The sequence below is a fragment of the Passer domesticus genome, chromosome 1 (genome assembly GCF_036417665.1).
Source record: "Passer domesticus isolate bPasDom1 chromosome 1, bPasDom1.hap1, whole genome shotgun sequence".
Taxonomy (NCBI): domain Eukaryota; kingdom Metazoa; phylum Chordata; class Aves; order Passeriformes; family Passeridae; genus Passer; species Passer domesticus.
Genome location: NC_087474.1, coordinates 86,734,319 through 86,748,206, shown reverse-complemented (window position 1 = coordinate 86,748,206; position 13,888 = coordinate 86,734,319). Strand labels below are relative to the sequence as shown.

Genomic DNA, 13,888 nt, shown 5'->3' with positions numbered 1-13,888 from the left:
ACCTGGCTTTGAGGCTGCAAGAAATACCTGCTCTCTGCACTGATGGCAACAGCGGCCTCACTGTGAAGGATGTCCCCTTGTCCAGAGCACTCAAGTGAATGAGCTCCTGGATGTGCTACCTGCATGTGCTAAGCAGGTGGCAGATCACTATGAGTAGGACTTTCAAAAGCTTAGTTGTGTAAGAACCTGAGCAATGTGCTCCAATTGGAGCTTATTTGGAGCCAGACTAGCTGACCTCCAGCTGTCCTTCCATCCCACATTCTTCTATATAGGAAGAATGTAAGTGTGATGCAGCCAGCCTGCCACTCAATTCCACTTATTTTGAGCTGCAAGCCATACTAGAGACCTCATGAAGCCCCTACAACCCGAATGGTATTTTCATTCTGTGATTATTGTAGGCTATTAGAAGTGGTTGGCAAATATTTTGTGGTAAGATGCTGACCTTAGACCTTAAAGGCACAACAATTTCTGTTTCTGGACCTGATTATATTGCAGCTGTTCTGAAATGATTCTAAATTGAACCAGGAAGAATCAAAACTTGAAAACTTCCACAATTAAAAGTGAAAATTCTTCAATTAAATGATGGTGAACCTAAAGATAGAAAAGTAGCCTAAAATACCTTCTCCTTCTTGTCTTTTCTCTGGTTCTTTAAAGCATCGGATGGTCATTTGTCAATACAGTCAATACTGTCAATTTGTTGTATCAAAAAGCAGATATCTCACAGTGCACCAGAATTGTCCCAGAGCACCTGGGACAATGAACTGCACAAACCAGATTGTGCAAAGTTATTCAAGTGTCATGAGCCAGGTAAGAAATTTTGATGGTTAACAACATCATACAATATTAGAGTCAGTAAACATAATAAAACTTACAGGGCATGACAAAAGCTATTTTCATTGCATCATGAGATACAGGGAAGGTGCAGACCTACCAAATTGTTTCAAATGTTAAATAAATCAATTTTATTCTTTCACTTCAGCTGTTAAGGTTTTGGGTTTTTCACAACACATTCTAGAGCTATGAATGAGTTGCATTTTGTAAACACAAAACATAAGAAAAAATTTAATCAAAAATTAAATTATTTAGACTATCAGCAGCCAGTTCTAGTTATTTCTGGAAAGCCTTAGCAGGCACATTTTTAATAGTCATCTATCCCTAGATGAAATCCAGAGATAATCACATAAATAAATGAAAGGTGTCAATAACACAGATGTGAGAATGGAGCTTTGCTTCACCATCAGCTTTTATGACATGTTTATTGGCTGCATGAGTGACTTGTGGACTTCAGTTCTATGTTCCACAAACTCATATTTACATCTTAAAACCAGAGGCCAAACTCTTCAGAGTAATTCCGTGGAGTTCTAAAGAGCACAGGTTGGTATATAACTGTTTCCTCATAAAATGTTAAGGTGAAAATCCACTGACACCTTCCCACCAGAGCTTTCCACAGAACTGGTCTTCTTCCAATCAGACACTGATAAGCAAGCATGGCCTATGACATTAACCACATAGAGAATGGCCCTCACCTGTGGAGAGGAAATATTTCTAGTGCACTTTGAGAACACTGAACTGCTAATTTCAAAGCTACAAGTACTTTGCTCTTACAGAGGACCACCTAACTCTGTTTCAGACAAACATCTACAGCGAGGGCATTTGGGTAAGGAAAAGATGTGGTAATAACTCCTTCCTGGTGGTAACTGTTTCCTCTTTGGAGCTGAATTTAGACCATTCTTCCACACTTACTGCTGGAGCAATCAAACACCTGTGTGGTTGCAAAAAGTTCTGATGACTGTCTCAAGCAAGAGCTCTGGGGAAGGGGAAGAGAGCTAGTTTTGTTCTAATTAACAGCATGATGTACACTGCCTGAACAACATTTTTGAAATACATGGTAAAGGTAGTATCAGAAAGCTTGTGTCCTTACTGATCAGAGGGTCAATCATTTTATTCGCCCTCCTGTGAATCAAGAAGAAAAATATATATATTCAACACTATTTTATTTACAGGTAATTTAATGCTTAAACTCTCCTAACAGAAAAACCATCCCAAAGCAGGTTTGCGAATCCTGCTTTGTATGTCTATTAAATTTACAACTTTTATGTGAAATGCTCTTCTATATAAAAGATTTTCATACTGAACCTCTGTAAATATTAAAATGCTTTATCTATGTATACAGAAATCCAAGCCTTGAGTACTCAAAACATTGGAAGTCAGAACTCAATAATCCAGTATTTTTCCTATTGCTCCTTTAGTATATCTTGGTATTGTGGTATAACATTAGCTGACAATTAAGGTTACTCACTTTTCTCCTGCCCTGGTGAGATGGGAAGGAGAATGGAAAGAAGTAAAAGCCAGGGCTTAAGAACACTTTAATAACTCAAATAAAGTTAATAAGAGTAACAATAATAATAAATGAAATCTGATACAACAGAAAGGAAGATTAATAAAATCCAGGACAGGCCAGTGATGCACAATACCAGAGCCCAGCCCAACCTGATCAGTGATGGGCAGCTCCTGGCCAGCTCCTCCCAGGCACGACACACTGTGGTTTGGAATATCCCTTTGGCCGGCTTAGGTCAGCTGTCCTGGCTGTGCTCCTTCCTGGCTTCTTGTGCACCTGCCTGCTGGCAGAGCATGGAAAACTGGAAAGTCCTTGACTTTCCTGAGCAGTAAACACTGCTCAGTAAACATTTCAGCAACAACTGAAATATCAGGTTTTTATCAACTTTGTTCTCATACTGAATCCAAAATACAGCACTGCAACACTGTATCAGGAAGAAAAATAATTCCATCCCAGCCAACACCAAGACACCTGGTCTGAGCCAAAGTATTTAGGTAACTGTTTAAGAATTATAATGCAAAAATCCCTTCCCAATTCCTACACAAGAAGTAGATTTTCACTTAAGTCAGAGGAAGTTATGCACACTTTTTTGGTAGAATGTCTTTACAGAACAGAATTTAGTACAATATTATTCTATTTATATGATATGTCTGAAAAATACACAAGAACTGGTACAGCAGATTCCATGTTGAATAAAGGGAATTACATGTAAAAAAACACATCTGTATATGTTCTGTCAAAAATTTTAGAAGGAACAAAGGCTTAAATTCAGTCTAAAAAACCTCCCCACCCTTCCAAAAAGCACAATTTGTTGAATAAAATAGTTTCAAAAGCATTTACTCCACATCTAATGTTAATTAACATTTAAAATATGCACACTAGCACTCTGGGTGCCTGGCATTTTGAACTTAGAAAGTTGTATAATTGTTTAGCTGAAAACCTGTGAAATGTTGTAATAGAATGCTTCTTAAAAAGATGTACATTAAAAATGTTTTAGATCATGTCTAATTTAGTGGAGAAAAAACTTCCATAAAGATATAAATTACAAAGAAGGACCATTTTTCATTTCAAGTTTTTCTTTAAATAAGAGAGAAACTTAGGTACTTGGGATATTTCAGAGTAAAATGAAGCACTGAAAAGCAGTTGATTTGTAACCCATGTGCCAGCTAGCAAAGAGTGTTCCATTGGATAGCACCCAGAAATCTAAAAATTCTATCACTAGGTATATAAAAATAAACATATAATTTAAAAAAATAACCCTCAGGCAAAAAAAGCATGCTTGTTATTCTAAAACTTGAATAATTTTTTAAAATTCTTTCTTTGTTAAGACAAAGAAAACTCAGCCATCAACATTTTATTCAAAGAGCTTATTTGTCAGGTCTCATTGAAAAGATTAGGATCGTATTCAGCCAGAAAGCACGGACCAAATCAGTTTTTCTTTAGAAAACCTTCTAGAACTTACTAGAATTCAAAAAATTTTGAATCATAAATAAACCTCTTGTCCTAAGAAACAGACTCCTAGAAATTTAAATCACTGTTACAGGCATCTGTAGAAGGGGTAGTTCTCTGGAAGGTCTGTGCACAGGCTTCAGGGCAAAAGCAAAAACAGCTGGACATTGCTAACATAACACATAGCATAAGAATTCAATTTGTGTATTTTCTCTACCCCAACTCAAGAAACCAGCTCTTAAACTTAAAAATAAATCTAAATAAAACAAAAAATAGTATATGTTCCTAAGAAAAAACACTAGAAAAAGTGTTCCAATACTTTGCATTTAATTACCAAAGATAAAATGTGCTTATGAACTGGTACATTTGGAAGTGTAGTGGTGGTCTGGAAGTTAATAATTTCACATTGCAAAATTATCTCACACTGTTTGCAAGAAAACCTCTTGAGGAATTCAGCAGTTAGAATCATGTTTCAATATTTGTGCTTTTGGATCAGATTTACTGCAACCTGTTGCATTCAGACAGGCACATAAAAAGCACACAAGAAGGAGAAAGTTTAAATTACCTAAATGACATACCTTCTGAGTCTACCATGACATCAAATTCTACATTTACCTCAGTGGAAAGAGGGGACGGTATTTTCACGGAAGTTAAAATTATTTTGATTTAAACACATAACATCAAATAACCTTGCTTCCTTTGTTTTTGCAGACAAATGCCCAGATGACCTTAATTAACCTGTGCTCTGGCAAAGTACAGAAGAAATCTTAATCCCATTTTCTCATACAGTACCAGCAGTTTGAGCAGTAGCACCTCTACCGTGCTGCCCTAAATCTCCTTTTCTTTAATGCTCTCATTAGTCCTGTAACATCTACCATGGAGCATAGCATATCCCCTTAAAACATCCATTGTTCTCAAAATTCTACTTACTATTTGAAAGGTCTCATTATTTTGAAGCAATATAAGAAGAAATTATAATTTCTCTCTTGAAACAACTGCTTTAGACATAGCATATGTACATTTCAGCAAGACAGAATAAACACAAGCCATGCTGCAATAATTTCTGTTCTCCTTTGTTCTGGATTTCCATCTTCCATAATGTTCTCATCCTAGATTTGATTCTAATTTTTTCAGTAATGCTTGCTTTTCCTCAATTATCCCACTTGATTTCTTTTCTGACTGATCCTGATTTCATCTTATTGGTTGAAAAATGCTGTCAACTGTCCAGGTTTTTATGTAACACTGTCTGGCTCTTAAACAATGTCAATTTTCATTCCTGTAAACTAATCCCTCAGCCAAAAGTATGAAAACTGTCACTAAAAAGCTGTTAATGGCTTTTAATCATTTTTGTTAACTAAATCAAATGAATTTAATTTTCTGTTCCACTTTTCTAGTTCCAAAGCCTTCAAAAGTTTTCATAATTTGTACTGGAAAAGTGAACATAAGACTAAAAATGCCTGGTTAAAAACAAGTAGACCCTAAAATTATATCACACCTTGTGCTGAGATTGGAATTTTAGCTTTACTTCAGGAAGACTATTTTGGAATACCACCTTCCTTTTGCTAGGAAGCAAAAAGCAACAAACCACAAACATCTCTTCATGCTTAAAGAAATGTCAGCAATTTGCTGTTCTATAGCTAGGTGTAATAAAAGAAAATCTCAATACCAATAAGTTACAAAGACTTAGCAAAAGGCAGCAAATTAAATGTTAAGCACTATCAGACTAGAAGAAACAAACTAGCAACCATGTAAGAAACCCATTCACATGAATGCACAGTGAATTTCAAAACTGTCTATGCCAGTATTTTTTTTTCTATTTTCTGATAATGAAGGTATTATCATTACAAAATAATAATGTCAATACTTAACCTACTGTACTATTCCTGCTTGAGTAATCAGAGGCAAACACTTATTAGAATTTAAGGGAGGAATATTCACTTGTGTGCTATCCTGACACTTTGGATTTCAGGAAAGTAACCCCAAGACAACTATGAATGTAGCTCTAAGATTTCCTGTAATGAAGACAGCCAAAGACCAAAATTTCCCACATTCAAAATTCACTTAGCATCTGGGTGCTATAAGGAAAAATCTGTATGCGTTGTCCTGACTTGGAAGATATTACAAATTTAATTAAGTGATCTGAAGACCAGCATACTACAAACTGGACTCAGAATATCAATATCCAGCTTTACTCCAATTCAGTTAATTTTCATGTATTTTCTTTATGTTTTGATTTTAAATATTTCTTTTATTCCAATTAAGAATGTCTGAGTAGGTCCCCTAGACTACATTTCCAGTGATAGCCACAGTCAGGGCTGACAGTGAACAAAAATGTACAGTCCACAAATACACAGAACAGGGCTGCTGCATGTGTTTTCTTCTTGTAACAAAGAAGAAAAATGCAAGCATACATTATGCATGCACACTGCTCTCTAAATGGGCAGAAATCTTGATTTATATATAAGTGAGGTATAGTAGTGGTAGTATTTACAAGTTGTGTGCAAATACATGAAAGAAATCCTTAATTTAGTACTGTTTTCTTACATTGAAAGAATAAATTAATGAATGAAAAGTACTTTGAGATCCCTTAATGGTATACTTCATCATTGCAGAGCAGAGATTTCAAGTAAGAAACACTTTAAGAACAAGTCTTAAAGTGAACTGGATACTTTAAAACAACTCGAACACTTCAATAACAACTCCTGAAACAAATTGGATACTTAAAAACAAAACACACCAAACCACTAAACTCCAAAGGTGTGTTTTGTTACTAACATTTAAAGAGCAATGAGATTTTCTGTCTGGAAAATACACAATCTTTACCTGATGCAATGCACACAGACAATTCAGATATAAGCAATACTGTTTTCTCTCTTGATTGTTTCTCTCAGACAATGGAAATATACACTATATCTGAGACCAAACAAACAAACAAAAAGTATGGGTAGGGATGGTGATGAAAGACTAGTTTTTAATGGAAAATTAGGCCTGCACACCTGTCTAAATCAAGGACTGATACTTGTATTTTACACAGTTGGTCAGTTACTTTGTTGAGTCAGTACAATAACATCATGTAACATTGTTAAAAACAGACCTGCAGTAACATACAAATATACCTTCTGAGGTCAGAAGGTATATTAAAATCCTCAAAAAAAAAAAAAAAAAGTATTTGAATTGGTGAAGACAATAGCAAATAGGGTAATACAATAAATTCATTCCACAAGACCGGAAAAGAGAAAAGATCTATTACCTCTTAGTTTTTCTGCTGCCTCCCTTCACAAAAAAATCCTAGGGAAATCAGGAAATTGGGCAATTGGTGAGCAGATGCAAGTGGTGTATATAGGGATGACCTTGCAGACATGAATGCACTTTAGTTTGAAACATTTATCTGCAGACAGAAAACATGTATTTGCAATAGATAACTGCAAACTACAAAACACATGGAACAGTACAAAATTACTGAAAATAAACTTGTCCCGGTGACCTTGTAGAAATTTAAAATTACAGACTGGGAGAACAAAAAGCTGCCACTATCCCCTCTATTCCATACATTCAGAGAATAATAATTAGGATAGAATTCTAAAAATCTAGGACTGAATGTTAATATTTGGATAAGATTAAACCCAAGACTGAAAGTTATCAGTCAACAGCCTAACACTCAGAACACCTGGAGTGAACTTCTGGCACCAGCACAGAGTTTCCCTGCTCTTGGCCCAATCACTCACTTTTTCATTACAACAGGTGTAAAACGGGGGAAAATCCAGCCTAGTTCTCCTGTGTTATTCTGACTTCAGTCTGCAAACTATATACAGCACAAGAATCTAAATAATATTTCAGATGGTTAGGTGCAAAATAATATAGCTATTTAACCCTTGTTCATTTTAAAGATTTTTTGTCAGGTTTATTTGTGGCAAGAGGCTTACAGCTGCTCATGGTGAAAAAATAATGGAGGTGGTAACTGAAAAATGCTCTTTCAGTAGCCAGATTTGTGTCCTTTTTTTTACTATTTACTTTTACTATTCTCTTGTTAAAGGGTCCACAATGATTTGTTAGGAATATTAAGAAAAGCAAGGAAATCAGAATGAAATTAAGTTAGTAAATTTCTTGTACTTACAAGAACAATATTTTAGTCATAACCATCAGAAACGCATTTATAAACAGTACCATGGCTAAGAGATTTTTTTTAACACAAAAAGGCTACAATGAAATATATTTTTTTAAAAATCCTGTGACACCAGAGAAACAGATCACTCTCAGCAGCTCCTACTGCAACAGTTTACACACTAAATACTTTGATGGGTGAACATACAAGAACTAACCTAACCGTGAGGAAAACAGTCCCAACAAAATTAAATGGATGGGAGGAAGGACCTGGTGTTGCTTTTCCAAAATTCAGAAAACTATAAAATTCAACCTCACCTCCCCTTTCTCCTTCTTCCACCAATGCTGCTGCTGCTATAGTGGGAGAAGTCTCCCATCCAGCAATACAGACATATGAACGCCGAGATATCCTGATCAGAGGCTGCATGCACTGGGAGTCCCCCTATGGGGCACGGATACTTGTAGGCACATGACAAAGAAAGAAAAGGCACATGGAACAGCAACTAGGAAATGCTCCTTCTACCTATAGGCTCCAGCCAGCCTGGGAGAGACTTCACAGGCAGCAGGGGTGGACACTTGTTCCCAGTCCTGAAGCAGCTGTGACTGTCTGAGTCATCACAAACCAGGCTGACCAGCTGGATTGCGAACAAGAAAAGGAGAAGCAGCAAACACACTGCGCTGCAAACACTCACGATCCCAATACCAAAGCATGGAAATGTGACCTTAGATTTAAATGACTTTAATTTTCAGAGTGTCAGATTTCATAGGTTTTTTACTGAGGTCTTTCCTTATGTTCTCAAGCTACAGAAGTTTACTGGTCATCCTTCCTGCTTCTACACATTTCCTTGTTCGTCTACACCTCTCAAAACTCCCTGGCACTAGGATAGCGAGCTTCCTTCTGAGGTACAATACCACCAAATTAAAATGAACAATCCGTGCCCTGACTTTTGCTGTTCCAACTCATTCTGAAAGCTATGAATTTTGATAAAATAACTTCAAGTACTGGTCACAATAACAAGTTGCCAGTAAGACTAACAAAGGTGACTTCTTACAGGCATTGAATAATGCAGGCATTTTATACCATGCTTGGGACAAATCTGGAAAAAAAATAGCCAAGGGGTTGCCCAGCAGCTATGATTGCTTGAGACTTGGAAATGTATTCTGCTAGATGCTGTCCCTGAAAATTTTATCAGAGCCACACTGAAAAGAAATATAAAACATTTTGACTCTTCCAAATGGCTGAAAGAACAGGTGACCTCTGAAGTATGCGGAAAATGAGAGCAAAACCATGTAACTTTCTCAATGAAAGGATTTACCATGGATACCTAAGAGCAAGATGGATAATAAAAGTCAACCTAAATTAGACGTCACGCACACTCTGCTTCTGGAATCAAAGAGGATAAAATGATTTTGAAAGATTTGCTGAGATTTTCTTGTGCAGCACAAAGCTCCAGAAAGTCCTTTTTTATGATTTCGATCTCATTTTAAACATCACACTCTCAGGGTTATAAAGAACCAAGAAGAGTTTGCTATTAATCCACTGCACTGCTTGTTTACCTCTCTTATTGCTTAAGAGGAAAGGAGGCAGTTCTAGCCACAGGAAAGAAAACACTGTTCACTCGTAAGAGCCTCTCCAGTATTATTAGTGCACTAATTTATAAATTGCTCTACATGATCAAGCAGGCATACAACAACATTTCTGATCAGAAAGCAAAAAAACATAGGCATTGGCAAAACCTGAGATCACGGGAAAGCCCTGAAGAAGTTTCACATAGACAACTTTTTTCCTACACAAATTAACAAAAGAGACATGACAAACACAACAATGAACACATCCCTATGTTAATCTCTGGGACTTATTCAACTAAACAGTCTCTGACTACAAAAAGCTTAGTCCAAAAAGAGAACTGGTGCACTGCAGTAACATTCTGGCTGTGCCCACTTGACAAAGACTCCACTAAGTAGGCCACCAATTTGGAAAAGCACATATACTCAAAGTGAACTCCAAAGTACTGGACCAGGGCATCAGCACAGCACAGCCGATGGGCTCGGGACCTGATTTCAGCAGGCTTCAAAACTGCACAGAAATGCGGGCCCGCGGCTCCTCTCGGCTGTGACAAACGCGAGTTCTCGGGGGGGTGTCCTGCAGCCGCCCTGCTCAGCTTCCATCTGAGACTCCTCCTCCTCATCATCATCATCATCATCACGCATCATGCTGCGGGATATGGGGGCAGAACGTGTGTGTGTGTGTGTGTGTGTGCGAGGCCGAGGGTGAAAGAACCCGACCAAGCAGATGCACTGGCCACGGCCAGACCCGGAGCGGCGGCTGGGGGCAGGGAATGCCGGGGGCAGGGAATGCCGGGGGCAGGGAATGCCGTGGCGCAGGTGAAGCGAGGAGCAGGACCTTCCTTGGCGGGGGGCGCGGGTCAGCTCCCCGCCAGGGCCGCTCGGGAGGGGCGGGCAGGGGGCCAAGGCTCCTCCCGGGGGCCGAGGGAAGCGCGGGGCGGGGGAGGAGACGCCCGCTGCGGGCGGGGCGGGGGCTTTCCCATCCCGGGGGCGGTCCCGACCCCGGCCCCGGCCCCGCGCCCACCGCGGCCCGGCTGGCTCACCAGAAGAGCAGGTTGGCGCAGACGAAGCCGCCCAGGCTGCGGAGGGGCCGCTCCCAGCTGAGCGCCGCCGCTATGCAGCAGCCCACGGCCAGCCCCGTCTCTCCCAGCACCGCCGCCGCCCCGGCCCCGCCTGACACCTCCGTCGGCTCCGTCTCCCCGGGCGCCGCCGCGCCTCGCTCCTGCGGGGCCTCCGCTTCCCGGGGCTGCGCGGGGACCGCGGCGCTCGCCATGGCTCGGTGCGGCCGCCGGGCTGCGGCTGGGCCGGGCGGAGCCGGGGCTGGGGCCGGGCCGGGCCGGGGCGGAGCGCGGCCTGCCCCGCGTTACCGCACCCGCCTCCGCGCAGGTGCCGCGGGGGCGGCGCCCGGCGGGCGGGGACGGGGGCGGCGCGGGGAGCGGGCGGGCCCAGGCTGCCGGCCCTGGCGGGAGTTCCCCGGGCTGAGGGAGAGACCGGCGTGGGCTGAGGGAAAGCCGGGCAACCCAGTGCTTTCTAGATCTGGGAAGGTGAAGCCCAGCGGAAGGTGTTGCCAGTGAGACTTGTCCTTCATCTGCTCCTCGCGTGTGCGTGCCACAGGCGAGCACAGCTGCAGCACGTCCAGAGCAGGGCCGCCAAGCTGATAAGGGCACTGGAGCACCTCCCCTGTGAAGTCAGGCTGAGGAAATCGGGGCTTTCAGCTTGGATAAGAGGAGATTGCGTGCAACCCTCATAGAAACCTCCCTGTATCTGAAGGGAGCCTATAGAGAAGCTGGAGAGGGACTCTGTCAGGAACTACAGCAATAGGACAAGGGGTAAAGGGTTCAAATTAAAAGAGGGTAAATTTAGGTTAGACATTAGGAAGAAATTCTTTGCTGTGAGGGTAGTTAGACGCTGGAAGTAACAGGGACATTGTGGGTGCCCCATCCCTGGCAGCATTCAAAGCCAGGCTGGATAAAGTGTGGAGCAGCTTGGTCTAGTGGGAGGTATCCCTGCCCATGGCAGGGAAGGTGAGACTAGATGACCTTTAAGGTCTCTTTCAGCTCCTTGACATTCTGTGATTCCATGATTCTAAGATAACAGCCCCCAAAATCCTAAAAAAAAACCAAATGGAATTAAGTTGCTATTGTTATAATACTGGTAGCTTCTAAGACCACAAAGGAGCCTATGAGAGTTTGATGGCTCACATCTACATCTTAAATATCCAAGATACATACTTAAAATCTATACTGTGCTGTCCTGTCATCTGCACTGCTACCTCTCTGGCCAGCCCCAGGCTCCAGATGGAAGCACGGCATTATGTTCGAGCTGGTGATGTGTGTAATAGCTGATGTGACTGCTGGGAATCTGAATTCTGGGGAGCATGCCTGCTGAGAATTGTCACTTGAGCATCTGTTGCTGAATAAGAAGAACCAAAAATTGGAATCGTTGGAAGTGTTTCACAGGATAAAGTGTGTAAAATATAATAATTTTTACTGCAAGAGCAAGAATAATACTTTTGGATTGGGAATTGGCATCTGTATCAAGCTTGAGCTGCCCCATTAGAAATTTTTTTTAATGGGAAAAGGAGTCACACTCACTTGAAGGTCAATGTGTCTTTTTTTTTTCTGAAGAAGACAAAATAAAATTACAGCAATAAGTTGTAACATTGTGGATTTCAAGTCTACTGTGTGTTTTCACCAAATAGGTTTGGGAAGGATATTTTTATTATTCCACATGATCTCTCTAGCACCTCAGAGAAAACATACAGAATGTTATGCTACATAGGCAAATAACGTTTTTATAAAGGCCATTTTAGTTTTCTGCTAATTAGTTACACTTCTATGGTCTTATGTCTAAAAACCCAGAGCCAGGCAGACCTACCTGAATAATAAGCCCAGCTAAAATGTGATTAAATGTTGTCGCTGAAAGTCTGAGAGAGCAAAAGGAAAGAGACAGGCTCCTCTAGTAACCTGAAATACACATGGAAAAGAAAGGGAAGTAGTGCAACAAGCCAACAAGAGAGCAAGGCAACAATACTTTGTTGTCTTGCTTCGGTTTTGTGCTGATGAGGAAAAAATTTGTCCTAAAAAGACTTGGTCAAAACAGGGTGTTCTCTGTGTGCTGGAAAGCAGGCAGCTGTCTCCTATGTGTGCAAACAGCTGCTCGCATTTTCTGAGCACTCCTCCCGCTGTCACTTGGGCATCTCATGCTTTCCTAGGCTGAGCAGTAGTCGTTTGCTTCCTTGGTTTTGAGAGAGGGAGCAGAGGGAATCCTAACAGGAAATCTTAACAGTCCACAGGAGAAAAGCCAGCCTTTTTACAAGGAAAAGGAGGTAGAGAGATGGGCACAAATAAGAGTTTCTCCTATACTCACCCTTTTTTCAGGTCATTACAGATGCCAAGCTGCTACTCTAGTGAGCGCTGCCCATAACTTGCACAAACCATCCCCAGCTTAGCCAGCGGCAATTTGCTTTCCCTTGCTAGCATTCAGTTATTTCAGCAATGTGGGCGGTTCTGTCCAGCACCCAAATCTAGCTAACTCCAAACAGCTAATAGGTAAGCCTGGGAAGGAGTCAGATGTTCCTCATGCACTTTTAAAGTGACCATGGGATAATTAGAAAGCCCATTTTAACACTGGGGTTAAAATGTAAAATTTGGGTTTAACCAACTGTAGGATAATGGCAATGTAATCCCACTGCCCTAAGGATTATAACCATGGCAGGTTTGAGGCAATCCTCCCTTACCGATGTTTCACTTCTTTTTTTAATCATTTGAGGATGATTGTATGTTCCCCCTGCCCAAAATTTTTACTCTCTGTGACACTCCCTTCAGTGACTGGTGTTCAAAAATCCACCCTCTCCTCAGAAAAGGGGGGTGGAATCCGGGTGAAGGAGGATGAGGTGAGGTTTCTGTGGAAAGGGTAGACTACAATAAGGGAATTCTTTTGGATTTTGATTAAGGTTGCATCCATTCTAGATTACTGGCCTCTGCTTTCCTGACATATACCATGAAGGATATGAACAGAAATCAGTGAAAAGCTCTTCCAGAATAGGTTTGTAATTTAGCTAATGGAAAAAAAGAATGCTTGATGGATGCCAGTTCTATTTTTCTTGCTGTTGATTTTTCTTGGGCTTGGTTGATGTGAATGATTTTACTGAAAGCACTCTGGTATAAACATTAATGTGGGAGAAGAAATGAATACTTCATTCCCAGCCATTGAAAGTTTAGATGCCTTTTTCAGAAAAAAAAAAAAAAAGTAAATAGGTTGTCTGGCTTTGATCTTCCTGTACTTTGATGTTTTGCCTGCCAGGGTTTAAAAGGTTTGTGTGCAGTTTGAGTTTGGGATGGGAAAATTAGGACATTGAGCAGTTGCATGAGTGAGCTGTAATGCACAGAATTAGGTTAGACACTGTAGGTCTCGTGATAGGGACTACAGTGT

At 40.8% G+C, this 13,888-nt stretch overlaps 1 protein-coding gene across 3 annotated transcripts in view; it reads right to left on the bottom strand.

The window, feature by feature from the left end:
- RETREG1 (reticulophagy regulator 1) overlaps positions 1–12,929 on the bottom strand; it is a 65,283-nt gene extending 52,354 nt beyond the window's left edge. The window contains exon 1 of one of the 3 annotated variants that reach the window (XM_064428069.1): positions 12,824–12,929. Coding sequence is in view for 2 of the 3 variants with exons in the window: in XM_064428058.1 (XP_064284128.1) it covers positions 10,498–10,727 (230 nt within the window). In the remaining variant the exon portion in view is untranslated. Of the gene's footprint in view, positions 1–9,943; positions 10,108–10,497; positions 10,839–12,823 lie in introns of those variants that run through there. The other 2 variants (XM_064428058.1, XM_064428068.1) reach the window with 2 other exon arrangements.
- Positions 12,930–13,888: the final 959 nt, after the last annotated feature.